This window comes from Tribolium madens, unplaced genomic scaffold (genome assembly GCF_015345945.1).
Source record: "Tribolium madens isolate multiple individuals breed KSU strain unplaced genomic scaffold, Tmad_KSU_1.1 Scaffold_91;HRSCAF=231;Tcas5.2_LG7, whole genome shotgun sequence".
Lineage (NCBI taxonomy): Eukaryota > Metazoa > Arthropoda > Insecta > Coleoptera > Tenebrionidae > Tribolium > Tribolium madens.
Window position 1 is genome coordinate 1,698,240 of NW_025401063.1, and position 19,837 is coordinate 1,718,076.

At 33.2% G+C, this 19,837-nt stretch overlaps 4 protein-coding genes across 7 annotated transcripts in view; 2 read left to right on the plus strand and 2 right to left on the minus strand.

Moving 5' to 3' along the window:
- Nucleotides 1-8,969, plus strand: part of LOC123011485 (tubulointerstitial nephritis antigen-like) — a 13,732-nt gene extending 4,763 nt beyond the window's left edge. The window contains exons 2-7 of one of the 2 annotated variants that reach the window (XM_044408931.1): nucleotides 4,425-4,581; nucleotides 4,632-4,839; nucleotides 4,891-5,250; nucleotides 7,949-8,283; nucleotides 8,336-8,487; nucleotides 8,537-8,969. In XM_044408931.1, coding sequence (XP_044264866.1) covers nucleotides 4,425-4,581; nucleotides 4,632-4,839; nucleotides 4,891-5,250; nucleotides 7,949-8,283; nucleotides 8,336-8,487; nucleotides 8,537-8,683 — 1,359 coding nt within the window. In that variant the 3' untranslated portion in view covers nucleotides 8,684-8,969. The remainder of the gene's footprint in view (nucleotides 1-4,424; nucleotides 4,582-4,631; nucleotides 4,840-4,890; nucleotides 5,251-7,948; nucleotides 8,284-8,335; nucleotides 8,488-8,536) is intronic. The other variant, XM_044408932.1, reaches the window with a different exon arrangement.
- A 2,880-nt stretch (nucleotides 8,970-11,849) lies between these two features.
- LOC123011137 (actin-related protein 5) overlaps nucleotides 11,850-19,837 on the plus strand; it is a 66,440-nt gene continuing 58,452 nt past the window's right edge. For both annotated transcript variants that reach the window (XM_044408448.1, XM_044408447.1), the window contains exons 1-9: nucleotides 11,850-11,985; nucleotides 12,023-12,436; nucleotides 12,486-12,668; nucleotides 12,718-12,940; nucleotides 12,979-13,223; nucleotides 13,269-13,451; nucleotides 13,496-14,022; nucleotides 14,070-14,218; nucleotides 14,266-14,609. In XM_044408448.1, the coding sequence (XP_044264383.1) occupies nucleotides 11,860-11,985; nucleotides 12,023-12,436; nucleotides 12,486-12,668; nucleotides 12,718-12,940; nucleotides 12,979-13,223; nucleotides 13,269-13,451; nucleotides 13,496-14,022; nucleotides 14,070-14,218; nucleotides 14,266-14,366 (2,151 nt within the window). In that variant the 5' untranslated portion in view covers nucleotides 11,850-11,859 and the 3' untranslated portion in view covers nucleotides 14,367-14,609. The remainder of the gene's footprint in view (nucleotides 11,986-12,022; nucleotides 12,437-12,485; nucleotides 12,669-12,717; nucleotides 12,941-12,978; nucleotides 13,224-13,268; nucleotides 13,452-13,495; nucleotides 14,023-14,069; nucleotides 14,219-14,265; nucleotides 14,610-19,837) is intronic.
- Nucleotides 14,923-17,990, minus strand: LOC123011138 (long-chain fatty acid transport protein 4-like). 2 transcript variants are annotated; one of them, XM_044408451.1, is made up of 9 exons: nucleotides 17,940-17,990; nucleotides 17,782-17,885; nucleotides 17,091-17,241; nucleotides 16,805-17,042; nucleotides 16,338-16,523; nucleotides 16,093-16,280; nucleotides 15,837-16,032; nucleotides 15,351-15,790; nucleotides 14,923-15,306 (listed from the first exon to the last, which is right to left on the minus strand). In XM_044408451.1, the coding sequence occupies exons 1-9, from the start codon at nucleotides 17,940-17,942 to the stop codon at nucleotides 14,995-14,997; spliced, it is 1,818 nt and encodes a 605-aa protein (XP_044264386.1). In that variant the 5' UTR covers nucleotides 17,943-17,990; the 3' UTR covers nucleotides 14,923-14,994. The 2 variants fall into 2 exon arrangements, with proteins under 2 accessions (XP_044264386.1, XP_044264385.1); XM_044408450.1 differs by having other exon boundaries at nucleotides 16,093-16,523.
- LOC123011720 (long-chain fatty acid transport protein 4-like) overlaps nucleotides 19,685-19,837 on the minus strand; it is a 3,375-nt gene continuing 3,222 nt past the window's right edge. Inside the window, exon 6 of the mRNA XM_044409304.1 lies at nucleotides 19,685-19,810. Within this exon, the coding sequence (XP_044265239.1) occupies nucleotides 19,685-19,810 (126 nt within the window). The remainder of the gene's footprint in view (nucleotides 19,811-19,837) is intronic.

Consider the following 19,837-nt stretch of genomic DNA (forward strand, 5'->3'; position numbering starts at 1 on the left):
AAGTAGAAGAATGATAAAATTTTTATTTACTTAGAAATTTACTTGTTTGTCAAAACATTTAATTATAATTTTTGGGTTTGTTTATTAAAATAATTAAAAAAAAAAATTGCTGTATTTTCTTAAACCAGTGGCGTAGAAACGTATACCAGATGTATCAAATTTTATACCCTCCTCCAGATATTTTTTATTAATTAAATTGAAATTTTAAGAAAAGTAATATTTGATTTTTTCAAGTAGAAGAACGATAATTATTGAAATTTTAATTTAATTAAAAATAATTCTATTAGAACAATCGAAAAACAAATAAATTCTGCCGTTTACCAGTGAAACCAGTGGCGTAGAATTATACAAGGTGATTCAAAGTTTATCCACATCCTTTTTTAATTAAAATAAAATTGTAAAAAAATTATGTGTTTATTAAAATTAAAAAAAAATAGCCAGCGGCGTAGAAACATACCGAGTGAATCAAATTTTATCCGCACCTTTCAAAAACTTCTTATTAATTAAATTAAAACTGTAGAAAAATTTATGTGAATTTTTAATTAATAAAATTTTAATTAAATAAAAAAAAATGCCTAACATTTAATTAGTTTTTGTTTGTTTATCAAAATAATCGAAACAATAAAAAAAAATTTGTTTATCAATAAACCAGTGGCGTGGAAGGTAGAAACTTATAGAAAGTAAATCAAATTTTATTTTTACCCTCCAAATATCTCTTATTAAATAAATAAAAATTCTAGAATAATTCATAATATGTGATTTTCAAGTAGAAGAACAATAATTGATAAAATTTTTATTTATTTAAAAATAGTTTGTCGAAACATGTAATTAAAGTTTTTGTGTTTATTAAAATTAAAAAACAAAAATAACCAGTGGCGTAGAAACATACCGAGTGAATCAAATTTTATACGCACCCTTCAAAAACTTATTAATTAAAATAAAACCGTAGAAAAATTTATGTGAATTTTTAATTAATAAAAGTTAAAAAAATTGTGTAACATTTAATTAGTTTTTTTGTTTATTAAAATAATAGAAAAAAAAAATGTTGTATATTATTAAAGCAGTGGCGTAGAAACCTATACCAGGTGTATCAAATTTTATAGGTACAGACACTTTTATAATTAAAATAAAATTGTAGAAAAATATATATGTGATTTTTTCAAAGAAGAAAACGAAATCTTCATCAAAAAACATAATTTGTCATAAAATAATCGAAAAAAAAATTGATCTTTATTGATAGACCAGTGGCGTATCAAATCAAATTTCGATTTTTTCCAACGGAAGTAAATTTTGACCCACCTGCATGAATTTTTTGTATGCAAATGTCACGAGTGCAAAAATAGTCCTGAACTCAGTGTGTTGTTGGTACGTCATCGTTGACATTCTCGCTCCTGTTTACAGCAGCCAACACGTGTTTTGGACATTGTAATTCGTTAGGAATCTCATATAATTAATTTCTAATGCACACCTGGCGTGGGTGTGAGTGCTCTCAATGCCACACTTGAAAAATGATTGCAATGTCCCATTTTCCCATGCAATTTATGCCCGTGTTTGCGTATTTTTATCACAAAAGTTCAAAGACTCGATGATAGCAAAGCGAGACTTCTGGCCTTGGACTGGCACCTATGTCATGGATTTGCATATCGAATCGGGTCAAAAAAAATAGAGATTTGTTCTCGAAAAATGACAATGACAGTGACGTCATTTATGGTGTGTTACAACATCGGTAAATGAGTTAATTAGCGAGCTTTGTACTCTTGATTCAAGATTTAAAGCTCTTGTGTAATTTTATTAGCACGTTTTGTGTCAATTGGGATGGCAAATAGTTCGGTTTTTTGCAAAAAATACACAAACTGAAGTTTCTCTAAGTGAAATATTGGACCATCGAAGCCAATAACTGTCTACCTTTCTCTTGAAACGTGAAATGCTCTCTCACAGCTTTCCTTCGTGACCGAGACATTTTTATTTCAAATTTTATAGCCACATTTCTCCAATTTGAGAAGAAAAAATTGAGTTAAATTTCTAGTCAAAGTAGCCTGTGATTATGAAATTGGCAACGCTGCGTAATGTGAGAAGAAAAAATGCGACACTTGTCAGTTTTCAGATATTCTGTCTTAATTCAAAATACAATAAAAAGAATAAAATTAAAATATTTTTAATATTAAATTAATAAAATTAATATTTTTAAATTCTTTGGTAGCCTGTCACAAAAAATCCGTTGGCAACCCTGAATAATTGGTCACTATCAAAGTAGCCTGTAATTCTGAAATTAAGTTGGCAACATTGCATAATGTGAAAAGAAAAAATGAAAAAATGTCACTTATCAGATATTCTGTCTTATTTCAGAATATAATAACAATAAAAAATTTAGTTTAATTAGTTTAATATTTTCTATTTTTTATTATTTAGTGGCCTGTGCCAAAAAGACCGTTGGCAACACTGAATTTTTGGTCTTTATCAAAGTAGCCTGTGATTATGAAATTAAGTTAGCAACAATTTGTAATATGAGAAGAAAAAATGCACATGTCAGTTTTCAGATGTTGTCTTAATTCAAAATACAATAAAAAGAAAAAAAATGGTTTAATTAGTTTAATATTTTTAAATAAATAAAACTAAATATTTTCCATTTTTATATTTTTTTTAATTATTTGGTAGCCTGTGACAAAAATCCGTTGGCAACACTGAATTATTGGTCACTATCAAAGTAGTCTGTGATTCTGAAATTAAGTTGGCAACATTGCATAATGTGAAGAGAAAAAATGCGACACATATTACTTATCAGATGTTCTGTCATATTTCAGAAAATAATAATAATAATAAATTTAGTTTAATTAGTTTAATATTTTCTATTTTTTATTATTTAGTGGCCTGTGCCAAAAAAATCGTTGGCAACGCTGAATTTTTGGTTATTATCAACGTAGCCTGTGATTTTGAAATTAAGTTGGCAACATTGTGTAATGTGAGAACAAAAAATGCGACGCATGTCAGTTTTTAGATGTTCCGTCTTAAACAATAAAAAGAAAAAAATTGGTTTAATTAATTTAATACTTCTTAGTTTATGTAGTTTAATATTTTTAAATAAATTAAACTAAATGTTTCCTATTTTTTTATATATTTTTTAAATTATTTGGTAGACTGTGACAAAAAATCCGTTGGCAACACTGAATTATTGGTCACTATCAAGTAGCCTGTAATTCTGAAATTAAGTTGGCATCACTGCATATTCTCTCTTATTTCAGAATATAATAAGAATAAAAAATTTAGTTTAATTAATTTAATATTTATTATTTAGTGACCTGTGCCAAAAAAACTGTTGGCAACAATGAATTATTGGTCATTAACAAAGTAACTTGTGATTTTGAAATTCAGTTGGCAACATTGCGTAATGTGAGAAGAAAAAATGAGACACATGTCAGTTTTTATATGTTCCGTCTTAATTCAAAATACAATAAAAAAATTGGTTTAATTAGTTTAATATTTTTTATTTTATGTAGTTTAATATTTTTAAATAAATTAAATTAAATATTTTTCATTTTTATATATTTTTTTAATTATTTGGTAGCCTGTGACAAAAAATCCGTTGGCAACACTGAATTATTGGTCACTATCAAAGTAGCCTGTGATTCTGAAATTAAGTTGGCAACATTGCATAATGTGAAGAGAAACCATGCGACACGTATCACTTATAAGATGTTCTGTCTTATTTCAGAATATAATAAGAATGAAAAAATTAGTTTAATATTTTCTATTTTTTATTATTTAGTGGCCTCTGCCAAAAAAACCGTTGACAACACTGAATTTTTGGTCACCAGTTTGTGATTTTGAAATTAAGTTGGCAACATTGTGTAATCTAAAAAGAATAAATGTCAGTTTTCAGATGTTGTCTTATTTCTAAATACAATAAAAAAAATCGTTTGATTAGTTTAATGTTTTAATTTTTTTAATTTTTTTTATTATTTAGTGGTCTGTGACAAAAATCCGTTATTGTGCATATTGTGAGAAAAAAAAATGTTTCACAATATGTCACTTTTTAGATGTTCTGCCTTTTTTCAAATTATAATAAAAAAAAATAGTTTAATTAGTTTAATATTTTTTGTTTTATTTATATTTTTTTTATTATTTAGTGGCCTGTAACAAAAAATTCTTTGGCAACACTGCATTATTGGTCACTATCAAAGTAGCCTGTGATTGTAAAATGAAGCTAACAAAAAAACATTTTTTAATTAGTTTTTTATTTTGCATTTTTGTGACAAAAAATTTGTTGGCAACACTGAATTATTGGTCCCCATAGGTTTCAGGCGCCCGTCTGAGGCGAATGACAATTGACCATAAAATTGTGACGTTTAAACGTGACAGTTACCAGTCAGTGTTGCCAAATTAAGCTTCCAGTCATCAGTGTCGCCAACTTGAGCCATTTTTTTCAGATGCCCTCCTTGAGCTGGCTTTGCCCCCTTTTGGGGCTCACCCTCATCGCCCCCTCCTTCGCCCAATTCGGCGACTACTCTGATCTCCGAGGCCCTTACTGCCAACGCCGGGGCTGCTGTCCCGGCCGCCAAGACGATTGTTCCGAACCGATTTTAGGTAATTCCCCCACAAGCCAAGTTTAATTGGCCCCCACGTCCTAATTCCAGGAAATAACGAAGTCATTTCCGAAGGTACTTTGTGCTACTGTGACGACTTCTGCAACCGGACACGAAACGAAGACTGTTGTCCGGATTTCTGGACACATTGTAAGGGGCTTCCGCCCCCCACTGACCCCCCAGCGCCCCTCCTTGGTTGTACGTACGAAGGGAGAGTCTACCCGGTTAATAAACAGATCAAGAAGAACTGTAACGTCTGGTGGGTTTCCCCTAAAATTAATTAAATGATTTTTAATTTTTTTTTTGACAGTAAGTGTGAAAAAATGGGGCAAAGGGCTGAGATGCTGTGCGAACAGCACCCGTGTCTTATCGAACCGTCGATCACAGAGGCGATTAACTCGAATTATGCGAATTATGGATGGAGTGCTTCGAATTATTCGAAATTCTGGGGGCACAAGCTGGAGGAAGGGATTAAATTGAGGTTGGGGACTCTACAGCCCCAGCGTTTTGTCATGCATATGAATCCTGTGAGGAGGATTTATGACCCACATTCTCTACCAAGAGAGTTTGATTCGGAGTTCAAGTGGCCAGGATGGATGTCCGAAATACAGGACCAAGGATGGTGTGGCTCCTCCTGGGCTATCACCACGGCGGCGGTGGCCTCCGACCGGTAATTCCCCCATTTTTCAATTTTAAGATAATTTTTTGTAAATTCTCAAACTGTTGTTAATTTAAGAAAATATGGGTGAAAATATTTTTTTCCTATGCAAAATTATACAAGGATTTCGAGGATGTAATTAGTTTTCACCTATCTTTAACAGTTTTAAAAATATCGTCTAAAATTTCTAAAGTTTTGCAAAATCATTTGTGTCAAGTTCTGTAATTATAAATTTTCAAGGTCACAATAATCTAGAAATTGGACTGAAAGTAGATTTTTCTTATGCAATTAAATTAATATGTAATCATAATTGTCAAATTGTTTTTTCTCAAATGTTAGAATTTTAATTTTTAAGGGTCACTGAAATTGGCAAATTTCACCAAAATTAGATTTTTCTTCTGAGAAATTGTCTAAAGATTTCAAATATGTTATCACTTTTTTCGTATTGTTAATAGCTTTTAAGATATCAGTCACAAATCATTCTTTTTTTCTAAAAATTGCCAAATCGTTTTTTGAAAACTGCTATAATTTTTAATTTTCAAGACCAGAGAAAATATCTAGAACTGTTTTCGAGATATCGACTAAAGTGTGTTCTTTTTTTCCCACAATCTTCAAATCGTTTCTTGTCAGGTGTTCGAATTATAATTTTCCAAAGTGACAGAAATTAACAAATTGGCCTGAACTTAAATTTTTCTTATGCAAAATTATGCAAGGATTTCGAATGTGTAATTAGTTTTCAACTATCTTTAACAGTTTTAAAGATATCGCCCAAAAGCTTCTTAAGTTTTGCAAAATTCAATCATTTTTTGTCAAGTTCTGGAATTATAATTTTTCAAGGTCACAAAAATCAACAAATTGGACTAAAAGTAGATTTTTTTAATGCAAAATTATCCAAGGATTCCGAATATGTAATCTCTTTTTCTTTGTCATTGATAGTTTTCAAGATATCAGTCAAAATATACCTATCAATTTTTTTCTCAAAATCGTCAAATCGTTTCTTGTCAAGTGCTAGAATTATATTTTTTAGACCACAGAAAATAAGAACTTGGACAAAAATTAAATGTTTCTTATGCAAAATTGACCAGGGATTCCGAAAATGTTATCAGTTTTGCCTTATCCAAAACAATTTTCAAGAAATCGACTAAAGTTTGGCAATTTTTGTCCAAACCGTTTTTTGTCCAGTGTTCGAATTATAATTTTTCAGGATCACAAAAATTAATACAGAGTGGTTATAAATGATTTTCATCTAGCCAGCTGTAAATTTTCCATGTAAAATAAAAAATGCCGCTTCACGAAAATATGGGTACCTACTTGTTTTAACTCAAAATTAAAAAACCGCCGTTTACTAAGCGTCCACTTCGAAAATAGACTTCAATTATAAACTTGTTGTCTTCCATTATCAGTTATTATTGGAAATTAGTTGAAACAATAAAAGTTTAATTAACAACAATTTATTATTAATTAATAAGTGACACTAATGACAGAACTAGAGCTTTCAAAAAAGTTGAGCGGCACAAATAAAGTTACATGCAAAAAAATTCCAAAGCTGGCTAGCTGAAAATCATTTATAACCACTCTGTATATTGAAACGAAGTGAGTTTTTTCTTAAGCAAAATTGTTCAAAAAACCTGAAAATAAAATAAGTTTTTACCTATCTTTGATAGTTTGTGAGATATGAACCAGAATTGACAAACATTTTGCAAAAATCGTCACATCGTCGCAAAAATCAACAAATTAAATTGAAATTGGATTTTTCTCATGGAAATTTGTACAACAATTTTAAATATGTATTTTTTTATCCCAGATAAATAGTTTCCGGGTTACTGGCAAAAATTTATAATTTTTTTGATTTTATTTAATCGTTTCTAGTCGAGTGTTTGAATTATAATTTCTCAAGGTCACAAAAATCAACAAATTGGACTTTAGGTTGAGTTTTCTTACATAAAATTGTCTAAGGATTCTGCTGATGTAATTAGTTTTTACTTAGCTTTTACAGTTTTTCAGATATCGGCCAAAATTTGTAATTTTTGTCTGAAATTTATAAAATCGTTTTTAGTCAAGTGCCAGAATTATCACTTTTCAAGACCACAAAAAACAAGTAATCGGAAGAAAAGTTAAGTTTTCTTATGCAAAATTGACCAGGAATTCCGAATCTGTTATCACTTTTTCTTCATCAAGAACAGTTTTCGAGATATGGCCAAAAGTTTGTCACTTTTTTTTCCACCAATCGTCAAATCGTTTCTTGTCAAGTGTTCGAAATATAATTTTTCAAAGTGACAGAAATTAACAAAATGGCCTGAAGTTAAATTTTTCGTATGCGAAATTGTACAAGGTTTTGAAATATGTAATCACTTTTTTTGAGTCATTAATAGTTTTCATATCAGCAACAATTCATTATTTTTTTTTCAAATCGTGTCCTGTCATGTTTTGGGATTATATTTTTTCAAGATCAGAGAAAACAAATAATTGGACGAAAAGTCAAGTTTTCTTATCCAAAATTGACCAGGGATTCCAAATATGTTATCACTTTTTTCTTATCATTAACAGTTGTCGAGATATCGGCGAAAGTTTGCAATTTTCTTTTAAAAATTGTAAAAATGGTCTTTTTTTGCTACAAAAATCATTAAGTTGGCAACACTGAAAAAAGTAATTTACCATTCAAACATTGCCAACTTAATTTGCGATTACTGAATTATTTTTTGTTTTTTAGGTTTGCAATCTTGTCCAAAGGCCGCGAAAAGGTCACTTTAAGTGCCCAACACCTCCTCTCGTGTGACCGAAGAGGTCAACAGAGCTGTAACGGCGGCTACCTCGACCGGGCGTGGTCCTACATCCGCAAAATCGGATTGGTCGATGAGCAGTGTTTCCCCTACAGCGCGACCAATGAAAAGTGCAGAATTCCAAGACGGGGCGATTTGGTCACAGCCAACTGTCAACTTCCTGTCAACGTTGACCGACGCTCGAAATACAAGGTGGCCCCCGCCTACCGAGTGGGCAACGAAACCGACATCATGTACGAAATCCTGCACTCCGGCCCTGTGCAAGGTAACAAAATCACAAGTTTAGATTAATTCAATGTTGCCAACTGAATTTTTAGCAACGATGAAAGTGTACCACGACTTTTTCACCTACAAGCGGGGGATTTACCGGCACTCCCCCATCGCGACCAATGACAGGACTGGGTACCACTCGGTGCGGATAGTGGGCTGGGGCGAGGAGTACGCCCCTGAAGGGCTCAAAAAATACTGGGTACGGCTCTGTGTTTGAATTTTTTTTTTGCGTTAATTGATTTTTGCAGAAAGTGGCGAATAGTTGGGGGCCTGAATGGGGCGAAAACGGCCATTTTCGTATCGTTCGAGGGTCGAATGAGTGCGAAATCGAGTCTTTCGTTCTAGGAACTTGGGCCGAAGTCGAGAACAAGTTGCTTTTGCGCAACGAAATTTAATTAAGTGCCATTGTGTTCGAAAAAATTGCCATTTTACTCCGTAACTGCCATGTTATGTGTTCTGACAAATTCGCACCGGTTTTTATTTATTAGGTGGCGACGAGTGCGACAACTCAATTAAATTTTATGGCTTAATAATGGCTCGTTGTCACTTCGAATTCACTTTTATTATGTTATTACGTGTGAATATTAATGATTTATGGATGTTTACTGATGTCAATGAATTCGCTGTTAAATCATCGTATATTTTTATATGTTTCAAAACATGAATAAAATTTTAACTAATTTTTGCGTTTTATTTTACATTGAAATGAGATAAAATAGTGAGAGATTGTAAATGTCACGGTTTTTGAGCGTGAGAACAATTGGAGTTTAGTAAAAATTACAAAATTGCTACGACACTGAAAATATTGTTTATTATAAGAGCTAGATAGCCATCTTGACAGTAATGGTGCTAAATGGGTATCATGGGAATGGTATGGCAATCACGACCGTGGAAAAAATGACATAATTTATAGAGCGTAACGATAAGTGGTTATGAATTCATTTAATTGAGAAAAAAAAAACACTAAGAATTATTTCGCTACTTTAGCAATTTCTGTCAAAGTGGCCTGTGTTTTCATATAAAGTTGGCAGAATTGAATAATAAAAAACTTGGTCATTATACTATTTACTTATCTTTAACGGTTTTAGAAATATCGATCAAAATTTTTTATTATTGTAAAATTCATCATTTTTAGTCAAGTGCTAAAATTAAAATTTCTCAAGGTCACAGGAATTAACAAATTGGACTAAAAGTGGACTTTTCTTATGCAATTTTATTCAACAAGTTTGAATATGTAATCAGTTTTTCTTTATTATTAATAGTTTTCAAGATATCAGTTAGAGTTTGGCTTTTTTTTAATTGTCAAATCGTTTTTTCTCAAATTTTTCAGGGTCATGAAATTAACACATTTAACCGAAATTAAAATGTTCTTATAAGAAATTGTCCTAGGATTTTAAATATCTAATCACTTTTGTCTTATTATCAATAGTTTTCGTGATATTGGCTAAAATTTATCAATTTTATCTAAAATTCTTGAAATCTAGTTCGGTCCTAGAATTTTAATTTTTCAGTCACCAAAACTAAAAAAAATGAACTAAATTTTGATTTTCTTATGCAAAATTATCCAAGGATTCCGAATATGTAATTAGTTTTTTCTTATCACTATTAGTTTTCGAGATATCAGCCAAAATTTGTCTTTTTTAAAACCATAAAGCGTTCATTGACAAGACTTGCAGTTTTATTTTTTCAAGGTCACAGGAATTAACAAATTGGACTAAAAGTAGACTTTTCTTATGCATTTTTATTCAAAAATTTTGGGTATGAAGCCAGTTTTTCTTTATTATTAATAGTTTTCATGATATCAGTTAGAGTTTGTTTTTTTTTTTAATTGTCAAATCGTTTTTTCTCAAATTTTTCAGGGTCATGAAATTACACATTTAACCAAAATTAAAATGTTCTTATGAGAAATTGTCCAAGGATTTCAAATTACTAATCACTTTTTTCTTATTGTCAATAGTTTTTGAGATATTGGCTAAAATTTATCAATTTTATCTAAAATTCTTGAAATCTACTTCGGTCCTAGAATATTAACTTTTCAGTCACTAAAATTAAAAAAAAAATGAACCAAATTTTGATTTTCTTATGCAAAATTTTCTAAGGATTCCAAATATGTAATTAGTTTTTTCTTGTCACCAGTAGTTTTCGAGATATCAGCCAAAATTTGTTTTTTTTAAAGCATAAAGCGTTCATTGTCAAAGACCTGAATTTTTATTTTTTCAAGGTCACAGAAGTTAACAAATTGGACCAAAAGTAAACTTTTCTTATGCAATTTTATTCAACAATTTTGGATATGTAATCAGTTTTTCTTTATCATTAATAATTTTCAAGACATCAGTTAGAGTTTGACTTTTTTTTAATTGTCACATCGTTTTTCTCAAATTTTTTAGAGTCATGAAATTAACATATTTAACCGCAATTAGACTGTTCTGAAGAGAAATTGTCCAAGGATTCCAAATATCTAATCACTGTTTTTTTATTGTCAATAGTTTTTGAGACATTTTCCACAATTCAGCAATTTTTTTCTTAAAAAACCCCAAATCGTTTCTTGTCAAGTGCTAGATTTATAATTTTTTTTAGACTACAGAAAACAAGAAATTGGCCAAAAATTAAATTTTACTTATGAAGTATTGACCAGGGATTCCGAATATATTATCAGTTTTGCCTTATCTAAAACAGTTTTCGAATTTGATGGCAATTTTTTCCAACAAGTGTCAAACCGTTTCTTGTCAAGTGTTTAAATTAGAATTTTTCAGGATCACATAAATTAAAATATTGAAACGAAATAAGATTTTTCTTAAGCAAAATTGTCCAAAAAATGTGAAAATATAATTAGTTTTTACCCATCTTTGATTGTTTCTGAGATATTAACTAGAATTGAGCTACATTTTGTAAAAATTGTTTTACATCGTTTTAGTTAAGTGCTATCCCCGGTCGCAAAAATTAACAAATTAAATTAGAATTAGATTTTTTTGATGAAAATTTGTACAACAATTTTAAATATGTAATCAGTTTTTACCCTAGATAAATAGGTTCCGAGTTACCGGCAAAAATTTATAATTTTTTTGAATTTATTTAATCGATAATTTTTCAAGGTCACAAAAATCAACAAATTAGACCTTAGAATAAGTTTTCTTACATAAAATTGTCCAAGAATTTCGGTGGTCTCATTAGTTTTTACTTAGCTTTTACAGTTTTCCAGATATCGGCCAAAATTTCTGCAATTTATTAGTCAAGTACCAGGATTATGTTTTTTTAAGGTCACTGTAATCAACTACTGAAACCTCAAATAAACTTTTCTTATGCAGAATTGTTCAAAAATTCTAAATATATAATCGATTTTTAGTCATTGTTAATACTTTCTGAGATACCAACCAAATGAGTCAAAAAAAATATTCAAAAATTAATAAATAATAAATAATTTTTCAAATAAGTTGGCAACATTGGTACATGACACATCCCCGCCATTCAATGTTGCCAACTTAATTTCAGTCTTGGTATTTGAATCTCCCGTTTTTCCCACGATCGATACTGGGTGTTTGTATCGCCGTATCCCAGCCTACCATCGCCCATCATGGACAAACAAATCCGTCCCGTTTTCACCCTCGAACTCAACCACAAAATCGTGCCTGGCCTTGTGACCATCGGCAAATACGACGGCACCCACCCATGTCTCACCGCTGCGACCGCCGCCGACAAGGTAACCCACCCAGAGCACCCATCTCACACCCATCAAGGTTCTCATCCACAGCCCCCATCGCAAGAACCCCAACACCATCGGACGGGTCGTATGGTCGGAATCCAATCGCGAAATCGCGACTTTGAACATAAACCAGACCATAACGGCCCTTATTGCCGGGGTTTTGGTACCAGAAGACGACAAAGATGTGTTAATAGTAGGCAGTGAGACCCATATTCTGGTCTATCACGTGCACGACAACAGGGATATTTTCTACAAAGAGTGCCATGATGGGGTCAAAGCCATTACTTTGGGGAGTTTTAGGGATGGGAAAGGACCCATTGTCATGGTTGGGGGGAATTCCTCAGTGCATGGGTTTGACCATCAAGGGAATGAGGTGTTTTGGACAGCGGTGGGCGACGTAGTCACAGCCTTGGTGTTAATGGACTTTGATAAAGATGGCACCAATGAAGTAATAGTTTTTTTATTTTCTCACGTTGCCAACATTGTTTTTTTTCAAGTTGGTAGTAAGCTCGGAAGATTTCAAAATCCGTGTTTTCAAAGGCGACCAGATAATCAGCGAGCAAATGGAAACGGAAGTGGTGACCGGTTTGGCCCCACTTCCGGAAAACAGGTTTGCGTATTCGGTCTCAAACGGAACTGTCGGTGTTTACGACCAGGATGTGAGACTTTGGCGTGTCAAGGTTGGCACAACTCGTTTCCTTAACCTAACCTCAAAACTTTTTTTTCCAGTCCAAACATTTCGCTATTTCGATGCAAAGCTACGACTTATTGGGGCAGGGGGCGACTCAATTGATCACCGGCTGGTCCAATGGTAAAATCGACTGTCGGGCGATTAAAACCGGGGAAGTACTGTTCAAGGACACCATGAATTCGGGGGTCGCGGGGGTGGTGGAGGGGGATTACCGGTCGGTTGGCAAGACTGACGCGATTTGCGTCTCGAGTGAAGGGGAAGGTGGGTATTACAGCACAGTGGTGCCAACCTAAATCTAGTTCGAGGTTATACAACGACTAAATCGTTGTCGACGCCCCCTGGGGCTGGATTAGAGCAAGATACAGTAAGGGAGTTGCTTGCACGCAAACAAGCACTTGCTTTAGAATTGAAACATTATGAAAATAACACAAAATATAACGAAAATGCCTACAATCAAATGGACAGTTACGAAAATAATGGGGTAATCCCCGCAAACACCAGATTACAAATCGGGATTGCGACGAGTGAAGAAAAATCAAAACATGTAATAAATCTTATTGAAATAACAAAAAACAACTAACTGTTTTAGAATCATGTTGAAGTTTATGTCTCCACCAATAACACTACAATAATCAAAGCGGTTTTAATCTTCGCTGAAGGGATTTTTAAGGGGGAAACACACGTGGTTCACCCACCACAAAACAAGCTAAGTTCTGATATCCTCATCCCTTTGTTTATCCCCCGGGACACCCCCGTCGACATCCACATTAAGGTGTGTATAATTGGTTGCCTACCTCACACTATTTTCTCTGAAAGGCCTTAGTTGGGTATCAAAACAGCGTCCAATTCCACGTTTTTGAAATCACACGCCAACTCCCCCGCTTCTCGATGTACACCCTCTTATCGACATCGCCCCCATGTGACAGTTTCGTCGAATTTCAAATCAATGATCGTCTCCAGAGGATTTGCATGTGGCTCAACCAAAACTTCCTCTTCCCTAATGACCTCGAAGCGGACGGGACGAGTCTCAAATTGCACTTAAAGTGTCTCAGAGACGGGTCAGTGCTCACTTTGGCGTTTGACGCTTCGGGGAAGACCCTATTTTTTACGGAGAACATGTCCCTAGCCGCTGATTTGGTCCAGTCTCTGGCGGCATTCCTCAAAATTGAGAGTCTGGAGGCGAGAGCGTCGTTTCCGAAACAGGAAGACATCTTGAAAGTTTGTATGGAGAAGTTGGGGGAAATACAGGACGCGAGATTGAGGTTAGGGACGGATGTGGCTGATCGGATTGGCCAGATTCGGGGGTTGGTGATCAGGGGCGAGGATTGCCGCATCAATGACATGTATTGTTAGTTTTGACGATTTTCCGTTTATAAAATTCGGTTTTTAGAGAGGAAATGCCGAGATATTACGTGGAACTCGACAGAATTAATAAAGAATTGATCAGTAGCTACAATATTCGCTTACAGAACTACAACGAGGGTTTGGAGACTATGAAAAACATCAATTCGATTATTCAAAGAGCGTCACGTTTGAGAGGTATTTAATTCAAAATTTGAACAAGGAAAATTTTGTTTTTTTTACAGTGGGGCCCAATTCGTCCGCTATGATAAACCACTGTCGAGCAGCCATCAAGAATAACAACACTGACGGACTTTTAAAAATTATACGAACTGGTGAATTGTAATTCTGTTTTATAAAAAAAAGATTTGAATTTTGCGCCATCACATTTAGTGATTTGTTGTTTGTAAGGTTGGTAGTGAAACAATTGGCGGTCGATCAAACTTGATGGTGGGTGCTTTTCGCCAAACACAAGTCGAAAAATTGGTGTTAAATCAGTGATTTGGTACAAATTTTGTGTGAAAAGACGTTAGTGTTGCAGTGTGGAGTGATTGGGGTCGAGCTAAGCCGGGATTTCTGTGTTTCCCAAGTAAGTAACCAAACTTTGCTTATTGGTGGTGGGGAGTAACGTGAAAATTAAATTTTTGTGTTAAATTTCCAATTACAATGTACTGTGAGTTAGTAAGTAGACAATTTGATGAATTTGTGAGTTTTTAGTGGGTTTTTTTAAGTTTATTGACCCCAGAAAAGGGAAATTATCGTTTCAAAGCCGCCTGGCGTATTTTGTTTTTTTAAGACGCTATGACGTCATTTTACTTTGCTACTGAGATTCTCGTCGTAAATTTTGAGGTTCTTTTAATTAATTTTCACTAGCCAACTTACAATCAATAAATTACTAAGTGTAACAGCGCGCAATTCAAATTTATTTAAAACTAATAACAACCAAAAGTGCATTTTAAATAGTTTTACACTAATTACATTCTAATTTTCCCTGTCATAATGTCATGGTATTTCTCTTTGGTCAATTCAACGTAGTCAACATTTTTGGCATCATACAGAAACAACTTGTCTTCGATTTTGTCCAAATTGAAGCCTTCTTTCTGCAGTTCAGTTTTTTTCAACTTGTAGGTCCCTGTCATAGGAACTTTGGTCATAACTCGTACGAAAATTGGTACCGCATATGAGGGCAAATTATTTTTTAACCCTAAACAGAACTGTTTCATATTGAGAGTATTATTCCGGTCGACGATTGCGACCATTCCGGCCCGTCCTTCAGTCCCCGGAATCTAAAACAGAGAATTAAACCCGGATTTTGCAAAATCTCACTCACTTCAACACCGTAAACAATAGCATCACTCAAATCAACAATATTGCTGATAACWGCTTCAATTTCCGAAGTTGCCACATTTTCGCCTTTCCATCTAAACGTGTCGCCAGTCCTGTCTTTGAAAAAGTAGTACCCCAACTCGTCCTGGATCAAAATATCCCCGGAATTGAAATATCGGTCACCTTTTTTGAACACATTCTCGATGAGTTTCTTTTCGCTTGCTTTCGCGTCAACATAACCGGCGAAATCGTTGACGGTTTTCTTCGGATTGACAATCCCGATGCAAACTCCGGGTTCTCCGGGCTCGCAGCGTTGACAGAAACCGTCGGAGCCCCGGATTGGGGCTCCGGTCGCCTCGTCACATTTCACCAACGTGACGGGGTAGAAATAGGAGGCGTAGCGAGGAACGAAACCGACAGCCCCCACTTTGCTATCAATGTTAACTAAAACGAATTTTTTACAAGAGAAATTGACAAAATTTGAGTTTACTTAAATTGGAGTTGCCTTCAGTCGCGCCGTACAACTCGAATATTTGTTTTACGYCAAATCTGGTCACGAATTGGCCCCAAATTTGGGGCCGGAGGCCGTTTCCGATCATTTTTGTGACGTTGTGGGGGATGGGGCGGTCGTCGGAGGTGTGAGCGGCGAGGATGTAGCGACAAATTTCGCCGATATACTGGGCGACCTAGAAAAATGTATTTTTTTATTTAAAAAAGTGACACAACACCCTGTATGTGTTCAGTACCGTGCATCTGTATTTAATACAGTCGACCCAGAAATACGATGCTGAGAACTTTTTTCTTATGACAACTGTGGTACCTCTGAGGATGCATTGGCCTACTCCGATTATGGCCCCAGCACTGTGATATAAGGACAAAGGGTCGTAAATGATGTCATTTTTTGTGATAACTGTCATGTAATGGACACCCAAGGCTATCAATATGAACCTTATATTAGTTATAACTGCAGCTTTGGGCAACCCTGTAGTACCCGAAGTAAAAATAAATAACAGTTTGTCTTTGGGTCGACCATTTGCAATATCGGACGTCAATGGTCTATTTCCTTCCTTTTTCACTTCTTTTGCCAAATCGACAGAGTTTGGCAACAATTCGCCGCCATTTTTCGCAAATTGGTAAAGTTTCATTTTGGGGATTTTACCCGAAATATCGCTGATTGCTAAAATATTTACATTACTTTTTTGTAAAACAAGCACTAAAACTGATTTTTTATCGCGAAATCGTACACACTTTACGGATTATCTTGCCAAGTAATGACATACGAGTCTGATAAAGTACTACTTTACGGACTATTTTCTTTACTTTACGGGCGATTTAATAGAAAATATTTTTGACACCCTTGGGAAAGTTTGAGAATTTGTCAACTTTTAATTAATGACATATATGAGGCCGGTAAAGTGCTACTTTACGGACGATTTTAAAAAAGGTGTTTTTTGTTACCTTTGGCAAAGTCAGATCCATAAATCACAGCCTTGGCATCCGCAACTTGGATGGAATGTGCCAACGCATCGGCAACGAGATTATTGTTAATCAGGGCCGTAACAACCCCAATTTTGCCCAAGCCGAGCCAAATTGTTACATATTCGGGTCGAGATTCGAGCACTAGGGCTACAACATCGCCCCTTTTGAAGCCTTGGTTTTTGAAAAAGTTGCCGATTTTGTTGCTATATTTGTCCACCTAAATATTTGAATTAGACCTTGGTTTGTTTTTGTTTTGTTTAGTTACGTCTTCAAAAGTCCAAATTTCGTTTTCGAAGTAGAAAGCGACTTTCTGGGGATGTTTCGAGATGAGTTTTGTGAAAATTTTAGCAACGCTTTGCTGGGTTTTTTCGTATCGCCAGAGTTGGAAGTTTAAGGCGGAGAACCTGATGAGGGCCCTGGAATTTTTGGTATTGTTTGAGGTAATGAAAATCTTAAAAATTGTTAATAAGTCAATTATTGAAAATACAATTTTTAATATTTTGTTTTTCAAACGGAATTAAAAAATTATGAACTCTAAAGTAAAATTCAGTCAGGAAAAGAAACCTGAAAGATTTCGTGGTGCATTTTCAGATAATATGCAATTAACTTTTCGAACATTTCCAATTTGATAAAAAAGTATTACGTTTAAAATTTTTCTGTAAACTTTGTTCTTAAAAAAAAACAGATTATCACACAGGTCGTCAAGTCAAAACACAGATAAATCATAGATACAACAACAAAACAATTACTTATTGTTTTAATCTTTTATTTAAATATTGTTTGACTTCCTAAATTTAAATTTAATAGACTGAAATTTAAATATAAAATTAATTAAACGCATTGGAAACACTAATGACATCGAAAATTTGAATATTAATTACTCGTCAAACACGTGTTTTTTGCGAAGGAGTTTTTTTGCAATAATTGATTTAGAAAAAAAACGGCTTATGACTTACCGAACATCACGCCCTAAAGTTTTGCAAATAATATAAAACCACCGGTATCTCCGATTTGTTAAAAGAAAAATTGATAACAAAATAACAAACACTGCTGCAAAAATCTGAAATGAAAATTACAAATAAAGGGTCTAATTTTTGGAAAAGTAGAAAAGTACCATTTTTTGTTTTTAAGAAAATTGTACTACAAATGTAAGTATGAAAGGTTGAACTACGCACTCGTTACTTGTCTTCGGTACACTGCGATATGTGAAAAAATCGGTTACTGTCGATCGCTTCCGAAGAGTATACAGAGTGTGTCAGAATTCGCGCTCAGAGATCTTTTATATGTTTTTTTTTATAATTATTTAGTAAAGGTACAAAAATTTTGCCAATAAAAATAACAAATAACATTAATCAGAGATGCAATTTAGAATACAGCTTCTTTGTTTCCTCTTCTAATAAATAGCCTCTAGCAAAATAACTTGGAAAATTACTTTTTCCTACAGAAATAGAGTCAAAGTGCAAAGTTTAAAGTCTCATAACTTCGAAATTTTTATCGATAGAATTTTTTTAACATTCTTTTAATTTTCCTCGTATCTTACCTTATATGGCATTTTTCTTTGGAGCGCAAGTTCTGGCGCACCTGTATACAGACTGGATTTTAAAAAACGCCTCAAGCCATAACTTTATTTTTAAAGATACTATAATCAAAGTTGAACAGTTTTTTGTTATCAGTCGTTTGTTTGTCAGAGAATTACTAGGTCTAAATAAAACACTTGAAATTTTTGCGTATTAAATTTAATTAGGTACTTTATTTCAGGACGTACTGTATATTTGATACAAGTCGAAATTTTTACGAATATATTTATTTGTTGCACTGTCATGTGACACGAAACAACAAAAAATGTTAATAATAGAGTCAAATTTAAAAAAAAAAATGGTCGTCAATGTTACATTTTGGCATCAAATTAATTATTCCTGTGTAACGACCTTACTTAAATTTAGAAAAATACATATCATGAAGTTTCGTAATTTGCCATCAAATCAATTTTGTTGTAAAAATGTACTCCTAAATCATTTATTATTTTATTATTTACTAATTTTTGAAATAACATTGACGACCACTTTCTTTTTTAATCTAGCTGTAAGTGGGTGCCAAAAATCGTGTTGAAACAGTCGATTAGTTCAAGAAATTCGTTTTGGCTTTTTATACAATTTTTAGTTTTAGTTTTTGACTCACTTGTGGACTCGCACTTTTGATATTTAAGAGATAATTGTAAAGGGTTTGGAAGAACGATAATATAGCGTATTTGCCAATGAAAATTATCAAATTTTCTCAATTTTTGACTAAACATGGCAGAATAAAAATATGGCTAAGTTTTATTTTCCAAATAGGTATGATTTGCACAAACACATATTGCGAGTTGTATTATAATCGAAAGTTGATACAATCATTCCACTTATTAGATACAAAGTCATAATTACACTAATTGATGTTTGTGCAATGTTAATATCATTTTAATTGAGAGAATAGAAGAGTAGAGGTACGATTAATGTGACTCGAGACAAAATTTGACATTTTTTTCTCTTATGGTTTGTGTTTGAAAAAGTTTGAATTTTATTGACTAAAACGAACTTGATTATTGTCTTGGGAATTTGAACATTGAAACAATCAATAAACAATTATGTTAAAATATTGCCTACTAAAAATTGAAACAGTAAAAAGTACTTAAACCGGAGATTAAATTGGAAGTTTGGAAAAATTGGAAGTCGAATGACGAAAAATTATTATTTTTTACTCTACACACATCAGATAGCAAACACTTTTTAAAGGTAACAAAAATTTTGGTAAAGTAACAATAAAAAACTAATAAAATAACGAAACCTGTATTTAAATAATTTTGCACTTAAATAAATAATTTTACAGTCTAATTTTCCCTGTCATAATGTCATGGTATTTCTCTTTAGTCAATTCAACATAGTCAACATTTTTGGCATCATACAGAAACAACTTGTCTTCGATTTTGTCCAAATTGAAGCCTTCTTTCTGCAGTTCAGTTTTTTTCAACTTGTA